Source organism: Hypanus sabinus, chromosome 5 (genome assembly GCF_030144855.1).
Source record: "Hypanus sabinus isolate sHypSab1 chromosome 5, sHypSab1.hap1, whole genome shotgun sequence".
Taxonomy (NCBI): domain Eukaryota; kingdom Metazoa; phylum Chordata; class Chondrichthyes; order Myliobatiformes; family Dasyatidae; genus Hypanus; species Hypanus sabinus.
The window spans coordinates 110935683-110960001 of NC_082710.1; the positions used below are offsets into that span (position 1 = coordinate 110935683).

The window sequence follows — 24319 nt, forward strand, 5'->3', positions numbered from 1 at the left end:
TTTAAGTTAAGTTAGAGAATGACCAATATCAGAATAGGAGTGGTTATATAAAGAAAGTACTGGAAATTAAGCCCTTCCTTGTCTGACTGGCTCCACACAGAACATTAAAATTAAAGATGACAGAAAAAAAAGTTAATAGTTTGGTTTTAATTGTGGCATTCATTAACAGTGGGCCAAAAGTAATGTTCAAAATACCAAAATACTAAGAAAATTAGATGCAATTTTTTTAATGCTACATTACCACCTGAAAACCAATACTGAAATTTCTTTTTCCAGATGCAACAGTGGTCATTAACTGCTACAAGCTTAATATTTCCAAGTTCAGTAAATCACTGCATCAGAATGGAGACCAAGGCATCTTACATTTTTCTTGAGAGCAACCCAATACAGACGAGGCAAAGTTCAGTTGAAAGGTTTCTTTGTGCAGAGAATAATGAATCAAAGAAAATGCAAATTATTCTTGAAGAAATGCCCTATTTGGGCTTCTTGAATAATTATCCAATTTTGTCAGAAACAATAGTGTTTAAAGACAAGAGTAACTTCTTTCCAATCCCCCCTATGTTCCTTCCTTTACGACAACTGCTTTCTCTCATCAGCAATAAGCAAAAATGTTCCCACACCCTTGTTCAAATGATAAGCCTTTTCTGACATGAGGGATAACCAATAGTATCCAATCAGTTAAAATTAATACTAGAAAAAAGCAGCAGCAATGGAAAGAGCAGACATATCAGAAGTGAATTTTGCAAAGTGGTGACAAAATACATTTCACATTGTTCTGGTCTTTACAATGCTTAAACAGGAACATTTGAAAGGAAAAACACTGCAAACCTCTTTAGGGGAGTTCAAAAGCTTAAAGTAACTTTATTATCAGAGTACCAACATGTAAACTACTTTGATAACACTAAGCATACTGAAACACCACATTGAAGGCGAAAACCTTGCTACCAACCCCACCCCCCTGCCACAAAACCGAGTTTCTGCCATATGCAGATACAGTCCTGATGCAAGATCGAGGCAGAGCATTAACAATCCCTTTCCTTCCATGGAAGCTGCTCGACCACAAATTAATCCACTGGATGGATTGACGCTCCACATTGCAATAAATGCAGTTTTTTGTCTCCAGAAGGATTACAGGAGGATTACACAGGAAATCCTGATGATTCTTTAGTCGATACTACTCATTGCATAATAATTTCACCTGCATATATAATATTCTAAGATGCATAATTAAATTAATTAACTACACTTTCTTTTATTGCTGAAAACTACTTTTTCAAACTTAAAAAGAAAATATTTGTCTATATTCTCAATACTGCCACCCAACTGAAGATGGCATAGACTCTATTTCTCTGTACAGCATTGTCTTCTGCCAATCTCAAGAATTTCATTCCCTGAAGTTGGAATACTGCATCCAAATAACATAATTAGCAAAATGGATTTTATATTTTTCCCCACAGAAGCACTTCTGCAAAAGAAAACTTTGAGCAGGAGAAAGCCAAATGAATCTGCAGTCTGCTCTGTCATGAACTTAACTCCGTATCTCCACTGGATCGGATATTTTTGTTTACACCAGCAGAACCCAAAACAAAACTAAACGGGCACTGCACTCTTACACAATCTCTTTCTCTATTCGGAATTAGAAAGCAAATACCTCATCAGACTCATCATACACCCTTCCACATTACACCAGACCACGGAACAAACCACACCCTCACTCAATCACTACACTGCCATTTGTTTGGTCTCTTCGATCAACCTTCAGTGAGTAAGCCAAAGTTACTGAATGGAAGCCAATTTTTTTTTAAACTGTTTCAAATTCAGAAAATAAATTATCAACTTACATTAACTTTGAATGCTTGAACAGTGTTATCCAGAAGAAGCACGTTGCACACCACTTCTGTGTGTTGTCTATCTCTAGCCAGTTCAGATGCTCGCACATTGTAAGTCCTGCCAGCTGGCAACCGGAAGCGTGATGTCATTACTGTCCACACAGGATCTATACAAGTAAAATTAATAGTTAATACCAAAATTCTTCAGATGCTTAAGGATCTTGCTACCACACAGCTCCTGTGACTCGGGGTTGATCCTGACTTGCAATACTGTGTGCACACTCCCCCTGTGACCATCTGGCTCTATTCCTCAGTAAAAACATACCACAATTGCTCAGGTTGGTAGGTTAATTGGCCACCAAATTGCCTCAAGTATGTAACTGGGAAGGACTTATTTAAAAATGAGTGTTTGATGGTCAGTATGTTCTTGGCTGCTTATATGCTGTACCTTTGACTCTTTGACAACTGTTCTAGGTACTAAATGACAAAATGACAAGATCATATTGCATTCAAACAGAATGCTCTTTGTATCATGAATGGTAATACTGCCCAAAATTCAAGGAAAAAAGCAAAATGTCAGATTTACAACATTACTTCCCCTTCACTCCACCCAGAGCCTTAATATAATCATGTAGATGGAAATATGTACAGGCAATTCCAGTGATTGAGGGGGCGGGCCAACTGATTCGAGAAAGCCGTCCATAGGATTTTCTATAATGTAACACCACATTATTTATCCATGTCAAAAACACCAAAAAAAACGTTTCTCACCATTTTTGGTGATAATTTCTGAATGCCATGAGGCATTCACTTCCACTCCCCGAATGGCTGTAACACAGTTCATCTGTATTTGAGTCCCCTGATACCTTTTGCAGTAAGGGAACCAGGAAAAACAGATCTCAGGTTGGGTTCTTGATCTCAGCTAAAATGGTTTACCTCAGTGAAGACTGATATGGAGAAAGTAACTAGAGCAACCAGAAAGGAGCCAATCCAGGCAGCAACTTAAGAGTATCATCAGAATATTTCCCATGCCATTTTGAAATTAATGAGTCACAAAACATGAATATCAATTTAGAAAGGATTATTTATGGTTGAATTCTGAAAATACAAGTATATTATCAATTATTCTATACGTATAAACAGAAGAAAAATCCTTCATCATTCAAATTTCATGGATAAGCAAGTGCTTTTCATGCAAGTAACATTAAAAATAGTATAATTATAATCAAAAGCGGATGCAAAAAAATTTCAATTATCTTAATAAATTACCCTACAATAATACATTTTGCATAAAATTATCAATAAAATCATACTCCTTTCAATCAAATGCTCAAGCACTAGTACAGCAAATGCTGGCAATAATCACATCAGGTGATCTGCAGAGACAAACATCTTAATGCTCAAGACGTTCACCTATAACATTATCTGGAATTAGAGTGAACAAACACTGCAAATTGAAATACAACTGTTACAGGGCATTTAGAAGACAATAAAAAATGCACAAATACTGTCTTTTTTATTTAATCAAAGGATAGACATCACTAGCAAAGTCAGCATTTGTTGTATATAGTAAATGTTCCAACACTGAGGCAGCAAGAGTCTACATTAAAAATTCTATTAAAATCAATTTTGTATTACTTCATATGCCTAATCTGCGAATAGCTACTCTAATCATACCCAACAGATGCTACAGGTTTTTCAGATATTCAGCTTTTGCAATATTCTGCCCCATTCAGTAAAACAAATGTTACTTTTTGCAAACCCAGTCCAATGAGGAATAGACCTCACTGATTCCAACTCCCATAGATGGGGGCCCAGATAGCTTAGGCTTTCAAGGACCTCTGCATTTCTTAAAAAGTTCAAAACTTCTTTGCAATTTGTTTTTAATCATTTCTCCTAATCTTTTTCCCACTTCCCAGAGACAAAGTGAAGTGGCTGAATGCAATTAAACTAGGGATTAAGTCGCCAATGGACAACAAATTTTACAATCCTGTATGTTGTCGTCAATGGCATTACAAGCATTCACAAGATCACAGCAGGGTTCTGTCCCCAAGAACTTTGTAACCCAAACAGCTCAGAAGTCAAACAGTCACAAAGTTCCCACAGAGCAGAGGATAACTGCAGAAGTGTGTTCTCTGGAGAAGCATCTTATTTGGCCATTTTCTAATAATAAAACTGGTATTAACAAATTTAACCTGAGCCCAACTCAGGCTAATGATGTATTATTTTTAAATACTTTATGGTGGACAAGGCTTTAAATGCTTTTGACAGTTTTTAAAATGGACACTGTTGCTGGGCTGGATGGTGCCTCTAAGACAGGATTTGTAAAATGAACTTGTGTTGACGTGAATGTATTCTTCTTGAATTCAATATAGTAAAAACCCAGCTCATGTCACCTGCAGCCCAACAACAGCTGGCAAACCCATTCCACTGGTCTCCTAAACACTCATTCATATCAAAGTTCAAAAGTTCAAAGTACCAAGTACATTTATTATCAAAGTATGTGTACATTATACAACCACGAGATTCGTCTAATAGGCAGCCACGAAACAAAGCCCCAAAAAAAAAACATGAAAAATACTGTCAAACACCCAATGTGCAGAAGGGAAAAAAACTCATGCAAACAATTAACACAGCAAATAGCATTTAGAACATAAGTCCACAAAGACAGTCTTGTCCATGGACACTTAGTTTAGCACAGAGCAGTGAACTGAACTGGCCCGTCCCTCACTTCAGGCCCCGACATCCTGCCCTTTTCAATCTAACCTGGTGCCTAAATCATAGACACAGACAGACATACTTTATTGATCCCGAGGGAATTGTGTTTCGTTACAGTTGCACCAACCAAGAATAGTTTAGAAATATAGCAATATAAAACCATAAATAATTAAATAATAATAAGTAACTTATTCCAAGTAGAAATAAGTCCAGGACCAGCCTATTGGCTCAGGGTGTCTGACACTTCGAGGGAGGAGTTGTAAAGTTTGATGGCCATAGGCAGGAATGACTTCCTATGACGCTCAGTGTTACATCTCGGTGGAATGAGTCTCTGGCTGAATGTACTCCTGTGTCTAACCAGTACATTATGGAGTGGATGGGACACATTGTCCAAGATGGCATGCAACTTGGACAGCACCCTCTTTTCAGACACCACCGTCAGAGAGTCCAGTTCCACCTCCACAACATCACTGGCCTTACGAATGAGTTTGTTGATCTTGTTGGTGTCTGCTGCCCTCAGCCTGCTGCCCCAGCATACAACAGCAAACATGATAGCACTGGCCACCACAGACTCGTAGAACATCCTCATCATCGTCTGGTAGATGTTAAAGGACCTCAGTCTCCTCAGGAAATAGAGACGGCTCTGACCCTTCGTGTAGACAGCCTCAGTGTTCTTTGACCAGTCCAGTTTATTGTCCATTCGTATCCCCAGTCATTTGTAATCCTCCACCATGTCCACACTGACCCCTTGGATGGAAACAGGGGTCATCATCCAAACATTGGGCTCTGTTGCTTCAATACACTGGGGCCTGGACCCCACCACCTCAATTCTGCTTGTACAGGCTACAAGTAAATCGGGTAGGACTTCTCTGCACAGAGTGAGATCATTTTCAATGGAAGCAGACAAAATGAACTCAAGCACATGCTAGTACTGTAAAGTTAAATGAAATATTCCCTCTTCCAAAATAGAACTGGGTACTACAGTATAGATGGCAGTAAATCTATTTGCATTTGAAATTAGCACACAATGCCTGAAAATTTTGTAGTCAAAGAGGGGCATTCAGACTATAAATAACTAGGTGCACCTGTGTGGAATGAAATTGCACTGTTTAGTACTTTCCAGTCAAGAAAACCTTGTGTACGCCAACGGTGATATTATGAACAAAAGTCAAATCAGAAGTGAAATGCATAACTTTTAGCTATTGTAAAACTTGCCGCAGAACAGAAAAGACTGAAATATTCACACAATGTAGATCCTGATTTATACACTTTAAAAATGAAAATAGAGAATTAACTAAGTCCAAAGACTGCTAAGCAATATATATCACACCGCATGCTATTAAAGCAAATTTAAGTTACTTTACAATAAATTAATTTTTGATATATAGTGGATTCCGAATAACTAGGCATCAGTTAATCAGGACAGCTGCTTATTTGGGACAAACTCTTAAAAAAACAAAAACAAATCAAGAAAATAGCTGAGATCCCTTTTGTTTATTTGGGACACCATGTCACTTAATTTTGCCAGAGACTATCGTCGAATAATTTTTAAAATGGTTTCAGTTCTGTGTGTGCTTCTGCCAAGTTATCCATCTGGACCAACAGATACTGATTCAAAAAGCAGAGGTTTTTAAAATTTTGACTTTTAAAATATCAGACCTTTACCAAGATGCCACAACACCCATCTACACTTGGTGTCTGCACTGATCTTGTTCATTTACAGTCAAAAGAACACGGCAGCATAAGTTGGATGAGTTCCTCCATTGATAACTATTAGGAACTTGTACCGTTTTAAAGTACTATCGGTAGTGTTCTAATTTATTCTGTATTTTATTTAAATATGTAATGTGTTACTCAGTTAAACAGTAGTTTGTCTTTTTTATACCTTTTTAACAATTTTCATGAAACTTTAGCTAATTGGGGCAGCTACTTAATTAGGCCAAAATGTACTAGTCCCTATGTGCCCCAATTAACTGGAATCCACTGCATTGAAGACTTTGCTGATAAAGATTGTAAAGCAGCACTCCCTGGATCTTGAAATAACAAACAGTAGCTTCTGGGATTTTATACTTCACAGCAAAATCTAATCCAATCAACTCCATAGCTGGGGTTTTGTAAATCCATACAGTCCACATGCCTTTAGTTTGATTTAAATCTGAAGTGCACTAACAATAAATCGGAGACCTCCTTTCCTTTGACATCAAGTGCTAAATTGACTTCCAAACTTACATCAACAGCAAGTTTTAAAGTATTGCAAACACAGAGAATCAGAATCCCAAATTAATACAAATACATATTTTCAACAGTAAACTCGAACAAATACTTGGTGCTAAGTGCTCGTTGTTTTACTTAGTAACCAACATTGCTCAAAATAGAAACAGAAACAGATGTTATATTACACATTTGTTACCCACCCAAGGATAAAACACTAATTTCTGCAGTGCTCAAAGAGAACATTAATTTCAAATGTGCCTCACACCACTTTACAAGCCTTATTTGCATGAAAAATGTTTTAAATTAAGCACAGAAGGCCCACCACATCCATGCCAACTTTTCTGACCATCTACACTAACAACACTTGTAGGTACTCTTCCATGCCTTATTCAAGTGCCTGTTTCAATGTCTTTTAAATGCAATGATTGTATCCATCTCCAACACCTCCACCTGTAATCAATTCCAGATATTAACTGAGTGCCATGTAAAAAAAAACAAACTGTGACTAAGAGGTTAGTTTTGCCAAGAACCACATCTGGCTGTTAACACAACAACACAATCAAAATATGTGCTGGAGGCAGCCCACAAGATTCGCCATGCTTCTCACACCAACATAGCATATCCACAACTAACCCTAACCCATGTATCTTTGGAATGCAGGAAGAAAGCAGAGCAGCTGAGGGAAACCCACAGTCACTGCAAGTACGTACACACTCCTTACCAAGAGTAGCAGAATTGAACTGGTCCTAAATGCTGTAATATAGGCTAACCGCCACTTTACCATGCCACCCAGTATGCTCTCAGATCCCCCTTTAAAGCTCCTTCCTCTCATCCTAAGTGCATGTGCTCATATTTTTTCACATCCCTGCGTTAGGAAGACTGACTAAATGCTTCTAATTCTATACATAATTTTAAACCCTGCGTGGATGAGTGTGTGCCTATGAGAACTTATTGTTCATACCCAAATCAAAAGTTGTGGATGAACCAGGATGTTCATAGTCTGCAGAGAGCTAGATCTGGGGCATTCAAGTCTGTACAAGAAAACCAGGTATGACATACACAGGGCTAATTCGAGAGCCAAGGAACTATTCCAGCATGAAGGGCAGCAATGTTTAACTCCCAGACAAACTCAACGGCTTTTATACTTGCCTTGTGAGGGAGAATAAAATCACAGCTAGGAGGATCCCTGCAGCACCCGGTGACCCTGCGATCTCGATCTTGGAGGTCGACATCAGGCCATCTTTCAGGAGGGTGAACTCTCACAACATAACAGGCCCTGATGGAGTACCTGCTAGGGCTCTGAAAACCTGTACCAAACAACTGGCTGAGGTATTCAAAGAAATTTTCAATCTCTAATTGCTACAGTCAGAAGTTCCCACCTGCTTCAAAAGGGCAACAATTATATCAGTGCTCAAGAAGAGCAGGTGAGCTGTAGCACTCACACCTCCGGTGATGAAGTGCTTTGTAAGGTTGGTTAGGGCCAGAAACAACTCCCGACTCAACAAGGACTTCGGCCCACGGCAATTTGCCTATTGTCACGATAGATCTACAGCAGACACGATGTCACTGACTCTCCACGTGGCCTTGGATCACGTGGACAACACAAATACCTACTGTATGTCAGGATGCTGTTTATTGGCTACAGCTCAGTGTTTAACACCATCAGTCCTGATCAAAAAGCTCCAGAACCTGGCCCTCTGTACCTCCTTCCACAATTGTATCCTCGACTTCCTAACAGAGACTATAACAGATGCAGATTGGAAAAAACATCTCCACCTCGCTGACAGTTAGCACCGGTGCACCTCAGGGATGTACGCCTAGCTCACTGCTCTCTCTCTACACCCATGACTGTGTGGCAAGGCACAGCTCAAATGCCATCTATAAATTTGCTAATAATACAATCATTGTTGGCAGAATCTCAATGGGTGACAAGAGGGCATACAGAAGAGAGATATCCCAGCTAGTTGCAGCAACAACCTTGTCCCCAACATCAATAAGATCAAAGAACTGATAGTGGACTTCAGAAAGGGTTGAGAAGTGGACAGCCATTTCAAGTGGGTGTCAATGTCGGACCCAACATACTGATGCAGCTATCAAGGCAAAACAGCAGCTATATTTCATGAAGAGTTTGAGGAGATTTGGTATGTCATCAAAAAAAAAACTTGCAAATGTCTCAGATGTACTGTGGAGAGCATTCTAAATGATTGCATCACTGTCTGGTATATGGGGGCTATTGTACGGGACTGCAGAGTGTTGTAAAATTAGTCAGGTCTATTATGGGCACTAGCCTCTGTCGTATCCAAGTCATCTTCAAGAAGCAACGCCTCAGAAAGGCGGTGTCCATCATTAGGGACTTGCATCACCCAGGTCATGCCTTGTACTCATTGCTACCATCAGGAAGGAAGTACAGAAGCCTGAAAGCACACACTTAACAATTCAGCAACAGCTTCTTCCCCTCTTCCATCCAATTTCTGAATGGACGTTACCTCGCTACTTTTTTAAAAATGTCCTCTTTTTTGCACAACTTATTTTGTTTAAATATTTCATATACATATACTTACTGTAAATCAGAGTTTTCTTTTTCTATAATATATTGCATTGTACTGCTGCCAATAAGCTAACAAATTTCATGACATATGCCAGTGATATTAAACCTGATTCTGATCTCTATCAATATTCGATAGTCCATTCAAGCCTGTAATAATTTTTGGTGAAAGTGTTTTCTGCAAAATGAATGTAACCATCAAATTGTAATGGACATAATGTATTTAGGGCAAAACAATACCCAACATCGAAAATATAAGATATGGTCTAAAGTGCTTTTAGGTACAACAATGTTCCAGTCTTTGCAATGAGTGTAATGGGTAAGGCTGATGATCAATTTTATTCACCTGGTATCTACATTTTGAATGTATTAGCATTTTGCTGTGTTGTGCGAGTTCTATATACAACAATTACACAGAATAAAGAATTCTATAAAAAGCCAGAAGTACAGATATGGAATGAAATGTGCATAAATACAAGCATGTACTTACAATGTAAACTGCATTATAAAAATTGGTTTAAGGTGTTTACAGTGCAGTGATTCAGGCAATAGACAGAGAGAGGGTGAGGGGGACTAACAAGAATGGTTGATCAAATTAACTGCCTAGGGGAAGAAATTTGGTTGGAAAAAGGCAGGACTTGCAACTTTAACACCCCAGGGTGAAGGAATGTAAATTAATGATAAAGAAGAATATCGCTGCTTCACTGACAGGACAGAGTCATAGATTGCTACAGCACAGAAACAAAGCCCTTCGACATCTAGTCTGTGATGAACCAGTAACCTTCCTTGCCCCATCAACTGGCACCCTGACCATAGCCCTTATTACATAGTGAGGTACAAGAACTTATACTATAGAAATAGCCTGGCCAGGCGATCCAAGTTACAGTTGGGGACTTTGGGAACAGTGGCCATAATTCTGTAAGACATGGCCTTCAGGTCAAGTATAAAATGGGGGTGGGGGGGAGGAGATGGGGGAGGCCAATCCTAACAGTATCAGGTAATGAAGCAGATGTTAGTATTTAAGGTCAAATCCACATCGGACATGGGAGGTTTTCTAAAATGAAAGGCCAATTAATCTGAGCAGTCAAACAGAAAGAGGAAGCATATGTACAGTTTGAGGCTGAAATCAGACAATGCTTTTGAAGGAAACAGGAAGGAAAAAAGAAAATTTATGGTCTTATGGCTAAAAGGCACTGAGAAATGTCCTTAGCAAGTGGGATTAAAATAAGTCCCAAGGCACTTATATGCATATTAGAAACAAGATGGTAGTGAACAAAAAGAGTATTCCACACCACCAGGTTCAAGCACAGCTATTCTCTCAACCATCAGGCTTTTGAACCTGTGCATAGAACTTCACTACTTATTCCCAAAACTTATGGACACACTTTCTAGGACTTGTCATCTCAAGTTCTTGATATTTATTGCGTATTTATTATTATTATTTCCTTTTCTTCATCGTTTTGTATTTGGACAGTTTGTCACCTTTTGCACATTGATTGTTTGCCCAACTTGTTAAATGCAGTCTTTCAATGTTTCTATTATTTTTCTTGTATTTATTGTGAATACCCACAAAAAAAACTAATCTCAGGGTTGCACAGTCGGCCCTCCTTATCCGCGGGGGATTGGTTCCAGGACCCCCCTGCAGATACCAAGAAAAGCTGATGCTCAAGTCCCTTATTTAACCTGTCTCAGTGTGATGGACTTTAGGACCCAGCGGAGCTCCGGACCTTATCTAACCTGTCTCAGTGCGGTGGACTTTAGGACCCGATGGAACTGCGGACCTTATTTAACCTGTCTCAGTAACCTGAGACTTCAGAACCCAGCGGAGCTCAGGACCTGCCACCCGCAGTCTTTCTGTTCCGTTGACGGAAAACGATCACGATTGAAAATAAAGTGGAAATAATAAAGTGATCGGAAAGAAGTGAAACATCATCGGTCATTGGAAAAGCGTTAGGCTACAGTCGGTCAATGAGCAGAACAATTTTAAAGGATAAAGTGAGAATAATGGAGCATGTGAAGGCCTACCCCAATGAAAGCTACAATTATTACTAAGCAAAGCAGTGGTTTAATTATTGAAATACATACCTTTCTTAAGTGTTTTATATGCATAGGAAGGTAAAATATATACGATACACTAAGACAAACATTTGACTGACACTACATAATACCGAATGTACCTGTTCCGACTTAGAGAACTTCCATTTTTTTCTCGATCCTTATCCATAGTAACCTATACACATCCTCCCGTAGACTTTAAATCATCTTTAGATTACTTATAATACCTAATACAATGTAAATGCTATGTAAATAGCTGTTATACTGTATTGTTCAGGGAATAATGACAAGTAAAAAAAAGAGTCTGTACATGCTCAAACAACAAGTGCTGGAGAGAGAACTTCCGGGTTTTTCTGATCTGCGGTTGGTTGAATCCGTGCATGCGGAACCCATGGATAAGGAGGACCAACTGTATATGGTGAAAGAAATGTACTTTGATAATAAATTTACTTTGAGCTTTGAAGTCAAAGGTATCAGGCATGTAAATGAGTACTTTGAATAAGTAATCACCAAAGACAGAATGATGTCAATAGGGAGGGTCCTTCTAGGAAATGCAATATTGAGGAGCTGGCATTGGCTGCTTTGAAAAATATTAAGACGGACAAGTTCCCACAGCATGACTGCATCCATCCCAGGATATTGGTGAGATTGCAGGAACATCTCTTTAGCCACAGAAGACAAAACTGAAGAGCCAACGTTGATTAGGGGCAACAAGGACAAACTCAGCAATTTATAGGCCAGTGAGAGGGTAAGGATATTTTTGAAGATTCTCAGGGTCATGACTTACCTGCAGTTGAGTAAACCATATACTTATTAGGCGTAGTCAGCTTATCTCAGAGGGAGGTAAATCCTAACTGAGTCAAGTGGGAGGTTTCCTTTGGAGGAGGTGATGAAGATAACTGACGAGGATAGGACAGTGGATGATTTGCAAATACCAAAGGTTGTCAAAAGAAACAACAGGTTATAAATCAGATGGAAAACTGGGCAGAACAATAGTTGTTAGAGTTAAGACTGGCAAGTTTGGAAGGTCAAATACAGTAAGTGCAGTAAATGGTAGCAGTTATAATTAGGACGATTTGAGGGTGCCAGCCCACAGTATCTTTGCTTTCTAGTTAGGGCATTAAGCATCAAAGCTGACAAGCCATATTGACACCTCATTATCTGTCTGGGTAGCCTCTAACTTCATAGTATGAACATCAATTTCTCCTTACAGTTAAAAAAAAATTCCCGTCCCCCTTCCCTCTTCATCTATTAGCCTGGCCTCAAACCTCTTCTCACCTGCCTACCATCTCCCCATGGTGTCCCTCCATCTTCCCTTTCTCCCATGGGTCCACTCTCACATCCCATGAGATTCCTTCATGTCCAGCCTTTACCTTTCCCACCTACCTGACTTCATTTATCATCTTCTAGTTAGTCCTCCTTCCCCTCCCCCTTTCTTATTCTGGCGTTTTCCTCCTTCCATTCCAGTGCTGAAGGAGGATCTTGGCCTGAAACATTGACTGTTTATTCATTTCCAGAGATGCTGCCTGACCTGCTGAGTTCCTTCAGCATCTTGCATCTAGCCATGTTGCAGCTGTATAAAACTTTAGTTAGGCTACGTTCAAAGTAGTATGTGCACCTCCAGTCGCTGCATTACAGCAAGGATGTGGAAGGATTGGAAAGAGTGCAGGCTCACCAGAATTAGAGACCATTAGCTTTAAAAAGAGGCAAACTTGGATTGTCTTCTCTGGAGAATCAGAGACACAGCTGTGACCTTACAGAAATACATAGTTATGAGAGACACTGTAGATAAACAGATGTTTTCTCTTGGGGGTGGAAATGCCGAATACCAGAGAGCATAGTGTTAAGGTTAGAGTTTAAAGGAAACGCAAAGTTTTTTCTAAAACAGTGCAGGATGCCTGGAATATGCTGCTGGGGCTGGATGGTGTAGGGAATGAACTGATTCACGCCATGTGCCAGTGGTACAGACATCGTAGGCTGAAGGACCTGCTCCTGTGCAGTACTTTTCAATATCTCTAATGACTTAAGTGAAGAAAGATTTTGGCGGTGGGTTTAAGATAAGCATCTTCACCCAAAGCCACACATCTCAGAATGAGCGAGATCCAACATGCCTGCTTTAGTCATTACTGGTTTTGATATCATCTTAGAAATTCCTCAGCATTATCAAAAAGGAATGACTGGCTTCTCTGAAAGAAAGCTGCGGAAATACAGCCAAAGACCGATCCCTTTAAAAACAATGTACTTGATCTTCAAAATGGCTTTTAAAGTTACAGATCTAATGTCTAACAGTGCTGAACTGAGCCCACTGTATAGCATCAGTATAAGTACGAAGGTCTGTTGCGTGCCTCAAGTGTTTCAATGAACTTTAACTAGTATTCTGCAGAAGTCCACAGCAGTTCCAAAACTGTAACGCCTCACGCCTGAAAGGGGGAAAAAATCAATTTTGAGATCCCAGTCACACTGGGTAACTGAGTGCTAACTTCCTACAGGATGGGTCTCTATGCTGAAACAAACCAGCAGCCAGATGCCTGCTCATTAGTGTATGAAAAGGAAGCCTACCAGTCAAGTGCAACATTACCCAAACCTCTTCTAATACAGGCTGTGACCAGAGAATTGGAAGAACAGACACAAATTCTAACATAAACTGAAAAAATAACTTCTAGAATCTTCAACTATATGTTCTTTAACTGATACTGATATTTCTCCGTCTACAAATTGTAATTCAGAACAATTATTTGCAGTTATATGTAGCATTTTAATCATGATACAGGACAGTTCAACATAGATTTTAGGCTAAGCATAACAAAATGAATAGCATTATAAAAATCAGCCTCAGAATATTTACAACTATTCTTCATATAAAATTACAAGTCACTGCTTTAATTACACAAACTATGGTTTACTTTCCACAAGTAGCGCCTACATTCCATTTAACACCATGTCATATTGTGTTCAACAGTACACCGGGAATTGTGAATGTTTTATCAGCAAACCAACAAAAACCATTTTCAAGCTCTTGTTGAGACGGTCAATAACTTATTGTTTTTATAAAAATTAATGTAAATGTCACAATCATAAGGTGTTAGACATTTAATCTAGCATTTGTTTTTAAACATATGGGACACTGACAAACAAATATGGTATAAATAGTGCATTATGTTATTTGGATTGAGGAACATTTTATCTGGACTAACGACTGCTAAATAAACTAAACTTCATTTAACAATATTAATATTAAAACCTTTTTGTGTCTTCTGTTATATTATTACAAGCTTACCTTCATTTTTCATCTATTCTCTCATTATGGCTTTTTCTTTTTGTTGCCTTCTGTTCGTTTTTAAAAGTTCAATCCTCAAGCTTCCCACTAATTTCAAAGGTTCATTTGTTATCAAACTACAGAACTCTGAAATTCTTTTTCTCTGGGTAGCCATGAAATCAAGAAAGAAAAGAAAGGGAGCACGATCACCCCCCAAATCCCCCCACCCCCCGCACAGAGAAAACAAACAAAAATGGAATAGGCACATCAACCCCCAAATCCCCTCCTCTCACAAAAAAAAAACAAGAAGAAAGGTCGAAAAACACAGAATATAAAAAATAAAACTGGAAAAAAGGGTCTATAGTCCAAGTCCACATCCAAAACACAGAAAACCTGGACAACATTCTAGGCAAAGTGGCAGGCTCTCACACTCCGCATTTGTCTTGATGTTTGAATCTCCCTTGTCGTTTTAATCAGTGGAGTTGAACATCGGTTTGAGCCCCATCCCACAGTCTGCCCACCATGAGATTCACGCACTCTGCCTCTCCCAGAATCCTCTCAGAGACTGCAGAGCATTGGAGCACCCAGACGATCTCTAATCAGCAAATGACAGGCTTCAATAGTTCCAGAATCATATCCAAGATGGAAAGCAAACATATAAGATGGAAAAGAAGTGAAATGTATGGTTTCATGATCTATCCAGAAGATGTCAATGGAAGGAGTGTTGTACGAAGAGGCCATCTGCTATATTTTGCTATTAAATGCCCTCTTTTATTTTAGTGCTGTCTTTGACTTTCCTTTTCAGCCACAATGGCCACATCCTTCCTTTAGGAGGAGGATCTTTATTTTTGGGATGCATCTTTCCTGTGACTCCTGAATGACATCCAGAAATCTCAGCCATTGATGTTCTGCTATCTTCCCAGATAGTGACCCCTTCCAATCAACTTTGGCTAGCTTCTCTTCCATGCTGCTGTAATTTCCTTTACTCCACTGTAATACTGATACATTGACTTCAGCTGCTTTTGTAGGATTCTCTGCCCAAAAGCCTTGGTGTTCCCATACCAGGCCATAATGCAGCAGTCAATATACTTTCCACCTGTAGAAGTTTGTGAAGTTCTTTGAAGCCATTTGAATCTCCAGACTCCTAAGGCAGTAGAAGTGCTGTTGTGCTTTCTTTGCAATTACATTTATATGATGTGTCCAGGACAGATCCTCTGACAGTCAGGAATTTAAAGTTGCTGACTCTCTCCACCTCTGATCCTCCATTAAGTCCTGACTCATAGACCTTTGGTTTCCCTCTCCTGAAGTCTACAAAGTTTCGTGGTCTTGCTGAAATTGAGTGGGAGGTTGTTGTTATTACACCTATCAGGCAAAGTTTCAATCTCCTTCCTGTATGGTGATTCAACACTACCTTTGATACAGCCCACAACAGTGGTGTCGTCAGTGAACTTGAGTATGGTGTTGGAGCTGTACTTAGCCACACAGTGATAGGTGTAAAGCAAGTGGAGCAGGGGGTTAAACACATATCCCTGTGGTACACCTGCATTGATGGAGAGTGTGGAGGAGATTTTGTTTTCCAATCTGAACTGACTGGGGGTCTGCAAGTGAGGAAATTCAAGATGCAATTGCATGAGGGGGTATTGAGGCCCAGGCCTTGAGTTTACTGATTAGTTCTGAGGCAAAAATGGTATTAATAGACAATAGGTGCAGGAGTAGGCCATTCAGCCCTTCGAGCCAGCACCGCCATTCAATGTGATCATGGCTGATCATCCACAGTCAGTACCCCATTCCTGCCTTCTCCCCATATCCCTTGACTCCGCTATCTTTAAGAGCTCTAACTCTTTCTTGCAAGCATCCAGAGAATTGGCTTCCACTGCCTTCTGAGGCAGAGCATTCCATAGATCCACAACTCTCTGGGTGAAAGAGTTTTTCCTGAACTCCATTCTAAATGACAGTCCCACCATCCCGGGAATTAACCCTATGAACCTACGCTGCACTCCCTCGATGGCAAGAAAGTCCTTCCTAGATCTCGTTGTACTTGACACCATTCAGATAGTAATCTGCCTTCCTGTTCTTGTCTTTGGTCAAGTGGTCTTATAACTCTTAGATGCATTTTCCAATATCAATTTTAAAGTACATTATCAAAGTATGTATCCTGTACACAACTTTGAGATTTACCTTCTTGCAGGCAGCCACAGAACAAAGAAACATAATAAAAATGAATTAAAAACCAATACCAATATGTGGGGAAAAAAAACAAATTGTGCAAATAATAAAAAAGTAAACAAATAACACAGAACATGAAGCGCAGAGTCTGCAAAAGTGAGTCCACAGTAATGGAGATAGCTCACCTTTGCAATCAGTCCAGGAAGAATTTTCTCAATTTCTTCATAAATATGGCCTAAAATGTGATCAGATCTTCATGCAGTTCCTAAACCCAAGTCATTGCTTTGCTGCTGCTTATGCATGGGAGGGGGGAGTTGGGGGGGACTTTGGGGTTCTAATATTTAACTGTCATTCATTCTTCAGGGCACTTCTCTGTTTTCGTGGATGTTTGAAAGGAAAAAGAATTTCAGGATGTATATTGTATACATTTTTCTGACATTCAATGTACCTATTGAAGAGAACCCAATTATTTATTGAGAAAAATGATCCCATATTACATGTATTTGTTGGAAAAAGTATGTGAACCTTTGCTTTCAGTAATGAGTGTGACTCCCTTGCACAGCAATAACTTCAACCAAGCGTTTCCAGTAACTGTTGATCAGTCCTGCACATTGGCTTGGGAGGAATTTTAGGCCATTCCTCCTTAAACAAAACTGCTTCGACTCTGGGATGCTGGTGGGCTTTTTTGCATGAACTGCTTGCTTCAGATCCTTCCACGATATTTCTATAGGATAAAAATCAGGACTTTGATTCGGCCATTCCAAAATACAAATTTTCTTCTTTTTAAACCACTCTGGTTTTGATTTACTCTTATCTTTCAGATCATTATCTTGTTGCATTATCCAACTTCCATTAAGCTTCAGGTGATGGACTGCTACATTGACATTCTCCTGTAAAATATCTTGATACACCTTTGAATTCATTGTTCCTTCAACGATTGCAAGCTGTCCAGGCCCTGAGGCAGCAAAGCAGCCCCAAACCATGATGCTCCTTTCTCCATGCTTCACAGTTAGGATGAGGTTATGGTGTTGGTGCGCAGTGCCCTTTTCCTTGCCCGATGCCGGCCCCCTAGGCCTGAGTCGACATAATAGTAGTAGTAGCCATTTTCCTCCAAACTCAGCAATGTGGATTTCTGCCAAGTTGTTCAGCTTTTGTCTCATCTATCCACAGAATACTGTTCCAAGATCAAGGCATGGTGCACATAAACAGACCTTACGTTGCTACACATCTCAAGTTTGCAAAAGACCATCTGGATGTTCTACAAAGCTCTGGGACTGAACTCAGCATTGTAGAACATCCAGGTGGTCTTCTGCAAAATTGAGACATGCAGCAATTCTTTTTGGAGAGCAGCGGTTTCTTTCCATGAACACCATTATTATTCAGTGTTTTTGATATAGTGGACAGGTTGCAATTGTTGAGAGGACAATGAATTCAAAACTATATCAAGATATTTTACAGGAGAATGTCAGTGAAGCAGTTCGTCACCTGAAGCTTAATGGAAGTTGGATAATGCAATAAGATAATGATCTGAAAGATAAGAGTAAATCAAAAACAGAATGGTTTTAAAAGATAATTTGTGTTTTGGAATGGCCGAGTCAAAGTCCTGACCCTACTCCAATAGAAATGTTGTGGAAGAACCTGAAGCAAGCAGGTCATGCAAGGAAGCCCACCAATATCCCAGAGTTGAAGCAGTTTTGTAAGGCCTAAAATTCCTCCAAGCCCATGTGCAGGATTGATCAAGTTACTGAAAGCAAAGGTTCACATAATTTTTCCCAACATATACATGTAATATTGGATTATTTTTCTCAATAAATAAACAATTATAATGCTTTGTGCATTATTTATTTAATTGTGTTCTCTTTATCTAGATTTAGGATATGCGTGATCACACTTAGATCATATTTATGCAGAAATAGAGAAAATTCTACAGGATTCACAAACTTTCTAGCACCACTATACTTGGAAATTTTCTTTCCTGATTTCCAAACACATTTTGGATTACAAACATCAGAATCCAACAAATATTATATCATTTCCTCACAAGGCAAAAACATGACCTGGATTATTTACCATCAAATCTGCCAAAGAATTAGCAACATTGCGCTATTATTAAACAAGATGATTTATACATCCCAAATATTTAAATGCAAATGACTGAATCTACCTCATTCCTCAGTTTGTAACAATATATTTCACAACAGTATTCTGGCACTGAGCATCTCAGTTACACTATTTTACCCAAATCTGACTAGCTAGATCCAGTGTCACTGGCGAACTCCTTTTATTAAATAAAACAATAATTGTCAATTGTCATGCCCATGTTGCCTCCATCATGTGCTGAGAAGCAGAACAGTGAGAACAGCTTAAGGACATCATATTTATCTAGAACTTAGGGGTGATGGGGTGGAGACATGGCTCTACCAGAGGAGGCATAAGGTACTCCTTCCCTCCATTAGCCTGCAGGTCACTTGCACACAGTATGACACCTGCTTAGCTTCTCCCCCCGCCCCCATCCCACCCGATCAGGGACACATGAAGCCATAGGAGCAGGTGGTGGATGGTCATATAAGTAGCTGGTGCATATCACAAGCCCTGGTTATGCAACCACTGATGCCAGGCAGACAATCTATGAAGAGTACTGATAAAAGCTAGGGTCACCGTCTTATAAAGGCACTGCCCAGGAGGTGGCAATGGCAAAGCACTTCTGTAAAAAAAAAATTGCCAAGAACAATTATGGTTATGGGACCATGATTGCCCACATCATATGACATATCATATAACAAATGTATGATCAATAACTTAATTTATGTAGGTACTAAAAAGTTAGCCAGTTATACTGTTTCCCATAATGTTATAGCATGTTTCTTAAAAGGACCAAATCATAAAAAGTTAGCAAGCAGGCCCACTGAGTACTTTAGGAGAACTGCAGATTGTCATTCATTACATATGGTTCAGAAATTAAGAATAGGTTTTGTTATAGTTGTTATTGAGGTCACATCTGGAATAGTGTACAATTACCAAAGGATAAACTAACATTGTAAGCAGTCTGAAGAGACTTTGCCAGATTAATTCCTGGGACGAGAGGATTGTTCTAGAGAGGCTAGACAGTTTGGGTCTATACTTCTTAAGAGTCATGAATGAGTGGTCACCTTATTTTAAAATGCAAGTTAAGGTTGAAAGACTTAACCACAAACAAGAGAACACATCTAGAAAATTGAAGTGGGGGGGGAGGGTGCTGATCATTTAAAACTATGATGCTTAGACAGATCTTCTCACAGCAGGAGTTAATCACTGGAATTCTCTCCCCAAGGGTAGTGGAAGCCAGAACATTTAGTATATTTATGGTGCAGAAACAAAAATATTTGAAAGATAGAGGAATTTATGGTTCTGAGTGACTGGCATAGAAGATTTGAGACCAGCAAAGATCAGTGATTACACTGAATGGCAGGGCAGACTTGAGGCACCACAAGCAGTGGGGTGGTGAAGTGAATGGTACTGGATCCTCTATTCATGTACATTAATGATCTAGATGAGAATGAAGGCGTCACAATTACTAAGTTTTGACACAACACCAAAATTGGTGTTATGGAGAACACTGAAAGTTACTCAAAGACACAAGATAAATATTAACTGGGCAAGGGAATAGCAGATGGAATTTAACTGAATCAAGTGTGAAGTGATAAACACAAGACTTTACAGATGCCGGAAATCTTGAGTAACACACAAAATGCTGGAGGAACTCAGCAAGTCAATCAGCATATATGCAAATGAATAAATTATCAATATTTCTGTCTCCTAACTTCTATATTCTGGCTTCTGCCCTTTCCCTTCTACTCCAGATGAGAGTGTTGGTCTGAAACATAGAATGCTTATTACCGTCTACAGATGCTGTCTGACTTGGGAGTTCCTGCAGCACGCACTGTTCAAGTGTGAAGTTAAACCAGAGCAGAACATACAAAACATAAGGCCATAGATAAGGTAGATGGGCAGAGTCTCCGCATAACTCATCCACGGTGTCATCATTTAGAATGTTCAAACTAGAGGGCATAGAATTGTAAGGGGATTTGAGGGGTAGCTTTTTCCATAGAAAGTGTAATTGAAATCTGAAACAAGAATGAGGAACAGTAATATTTAACAGGCATTTAGACAGCTACTTCAACGAGCAAGGCAGAGAAGGAAATGGAATTAATGGTGACAATTGGGATTGCATGTTAGTACTGACACAGTGGGCTGAAGGTCCTGCTTCTCTGCTATGTACAACTCAACAATATAAATTCACATTGTTACTTTTTTCTAAAGCCTTAAAATGTTCTTTATGCAATGACAAATTTCACAGAATGAATGTGATTTATTTACAAATTCAAAACGTAACATTTTCCAATAAGTAATAAGACCAGCAACTGATAAATTCCTGCAAACTTTTGACCAATGAAAGAACACGGGAAAAGCCAGAATAACTTACATTGCAAAATATCCATCAGTACACAACTACAATAGGAGCTTTGCAACACTGTACAACTTGCTGGTCTGAATTTGAATTATTTAATGTAACAAATATGATTACATTTAACATAAACTCGATTCATCATGCATAACGTTTGCTGCAAAACAGAAGAACAACTATTCATGACTGTTTAGTGCATTTGTACTGTCATTAATTTTGTATTCCCTTCATATTTATTCATTAAATGAAGATGCAGATTTGGAATCAAACATCTATCCAAACCAAGGAAACACCACATCATGCACATTTTGAAAACACAACAGATAACATCAGGAGATATTGAACATCCTATGAAAATTCCCAAAGCCCAATTCCAAACAAAGAGCTGAATATGAAAAATACAAGCACTATTAGTCAAAAAAAATTGTTAATCTGATTTTGAAGAAAGAAATGCACAGCTTCCCAGTGCCCTTCTCAAAGTTTAATCATGATCTTCAGTCCCTTGCTTTACTTAACTTTTATGGAAGTCTTTTCTTAAAGAGGTACTCCATCTTAAAAGTATCTTTAATTTGCTGCATTTCCACACTTCAAAAATCTTTTAAACTTGTACCTTAATTACTGAGCACTTGAGTGGTATACCCAAGAATTTTTCTATAATGAAACATTTGCATGCACTGAGTGATTTGAAAACCTCAGCTTATATATGACAATGATTTCACTCATTCAGCTTTTGCCTGAACAGAGGTTCTATACAGAGTGTAAGCAACAACTGTGGCTGCAGAACACATTGAATAATTTATCAGAGTACGATTTAGCTTAAACATGCTGATATTGAACTATATATGCAATTATTATCATGACCGCTCATTCTTCCATTCTAAGTTAATGGAATCACATTTTGCTTTATCGTGAGCAACTTTGAACTTGTATTAGGTAATTGCATGGTATTAGGTAACTTTTCTACAGATCCCATTGCAGCTGAACACCACCAACTTCAGTGCCTGCAGACTTTTGGTCTTCCTGAATCCTGAAACTTTTTCCCTCTAAATTTAATATATTATTTTGAAAAAAAAAATGAGAATCTTGGTCAGTATTGGCCAGTTGGGCCAAAGGGCCAGTTTATATGTTGTATGATGTAATAAATTATGGAAAATAAAGGAACAAGCATAGAAAATGCAACTATTAACAGAATGTGGGGATATTCACCCCATTAGCTGTATAAATTCCAAATGGCCTATCACACTATCTTTGGGCAAAATAAGGCAATGAATTATTAACCCACAGAGGATGTGAAAACAGCCAGTCATGTGTAACAAATTAATTTGGTATTTAAGTAAATTCTTAGATCCACTGACCAATAAAACGTTATACACAGTTGCTCCCAAATGTCAATGTAGCAGACTGGAAATGAGCAGAACTGTGAAAGAGTTCCTAAATGTCATGTGCAATGTATGTAATTTAAAAATTACTCTAAGATCCTAATTCCAAGGACATTGATCAATACAAAACCTGTTACAACAAGCAGTATCATTAGGAACTACAACAATTTTCAAGTACATTAACATTTCATAAATGCCATCTGAAGATCAAGTTACTTTGCAAGCTTAGCAACTGGATCATCTGCATCCACTTTTGACCTGAACATTACTATCCCGGAAACTGTTCTGGGATCCATGGCATCATAGTCAATTAATAGACTATCAATTTGTAAAAATCCTGAACTATTTAGTGTGGAAGTGTACTAAAATGTCAAACTCTGGAAACATTTGCAGTGGAATTTTGAAGCATAAGATGGACTCAAATGGAACAAAAATTAGGTACTAGATTAACACACACAAAATGCTGAAGAAACTCAGATCAAGTAGCGCCTATGTAAATGAATAAACAGTCAATGATTTGAGCTGATGAAAGATCTTATCTCAAAAACATCAACTATTTACTTATTCAGAGATGCTGCCTGACCTGTTGAGTCCCTCCAGCATTTTGTGTGCATTACTCTGGATTTCCAGCATCTGCAGAATCTCATGCTTAGGGACTAGATTACTTGTGTTTCCCCAAGGAAGCAGGATCAGGGTCAGTAAATGAACTTCAAACCTGCCAAGTATTATAAAGTGAGGAGAACTTAAAATGCAAAACATTCTCACCTGAATGTAGTATCAGGATTCATAGTCAGATCTTCAAAACCCCGATGATGGTTAATTTCGGACAGGACATCCTGTCTGAAATTCACAGGAAATACTTGTAGGTGCTAACCCCACTATAGTCTGCACCTCCAAGTGCTCTGCAGGTTTTGTACATAAAATTGCACTACTTTCATTTCTGTCACTGATCAACAGCTGTCTCTAAAACTGATCACAGAACTGCATAAATTGCGATCGATATAAATACCATTTTCAAACCTAAAAATAGTAACTTAAAGAGATTAGATGTCAGCGCACCTTACTGCTGCTAAATAGTACAGAAGAGAAGAAAAAGAATACAAGCCAAGACATCTTATCAGTCACGTCAAGCGCATTTTCAAAATGATATTTTTCATATTCCTCTAAATTTAAACAAATGATTTTGAAAATCCATGAGCCATTGGCCCTAGATTCAGAAATGACATTATCAGGTTAGAAGTCCATCTTTCCAGCTACACAATGAAAAACTATCAGGCGTTTCTGTAAATCTATGTGCAGCACTGACAATAGGTGTGCAATCTCCCACTCAACCACTTCCTACCAATGCCAAAAAGTGTCCATTCTCCCCAAGCAGAGCTGCAGTTTCTACCATGTTTATGAAATACAGGAGAGGCAAATTATCTTGGGCTACATTGATGCTCTTAAAAAAAAGTTGACTGAATCGGTTCTGTTCAGTAGGTAAATGTAACAAGAATATGAAACCAACTCTGGAACTGTACTGTACAAGGTAGGTAACTATAGGCCAGTTAGTTTAACATCTGTAGTTGGGGAAAATGCTAGAAGCCATCATTAAAAAAGAAATAGTGAGGCACCTAGAAAGAAAAGGATCCATCAGGCAAAGGCAGCATGGATTCAGCAAAGGCAAAGGCAGGTCCTGTTTGATAAACTTACTGGAATTCTTTGAGGATATAA

The 24319-nt window shown here is 38.8% G+C and overlaps 1 protein-coding gene across 4 annotated transcripts in view; it reads right to left on the reverse strand.

Moving 5' to 3' along the window:
* Positions 1-24319, reverse strand: part of ptpn4a (protein tyrosine phosphatase non-receptor type 4a) — a 216927-nt gene that overhangs the window by 155916 nt on the left and 36692 nt on the right. For all 4 annotated transcript variants that reach the window (XM_059970335.1, XM_059970334.1, XM_059970333.1 and 1 more), the window contains one exon: positions 1842-1996. In XM_059970335.1, the coding sequence (XP_059826318.1) occupies positions 1842-1979 (138 nt within the window). In that variant the 5' untranslated portion in view covers positions 1980-1996. The remainder of the gene's footprint in view (positions 1-1841; positions 1997-24319) is intronic.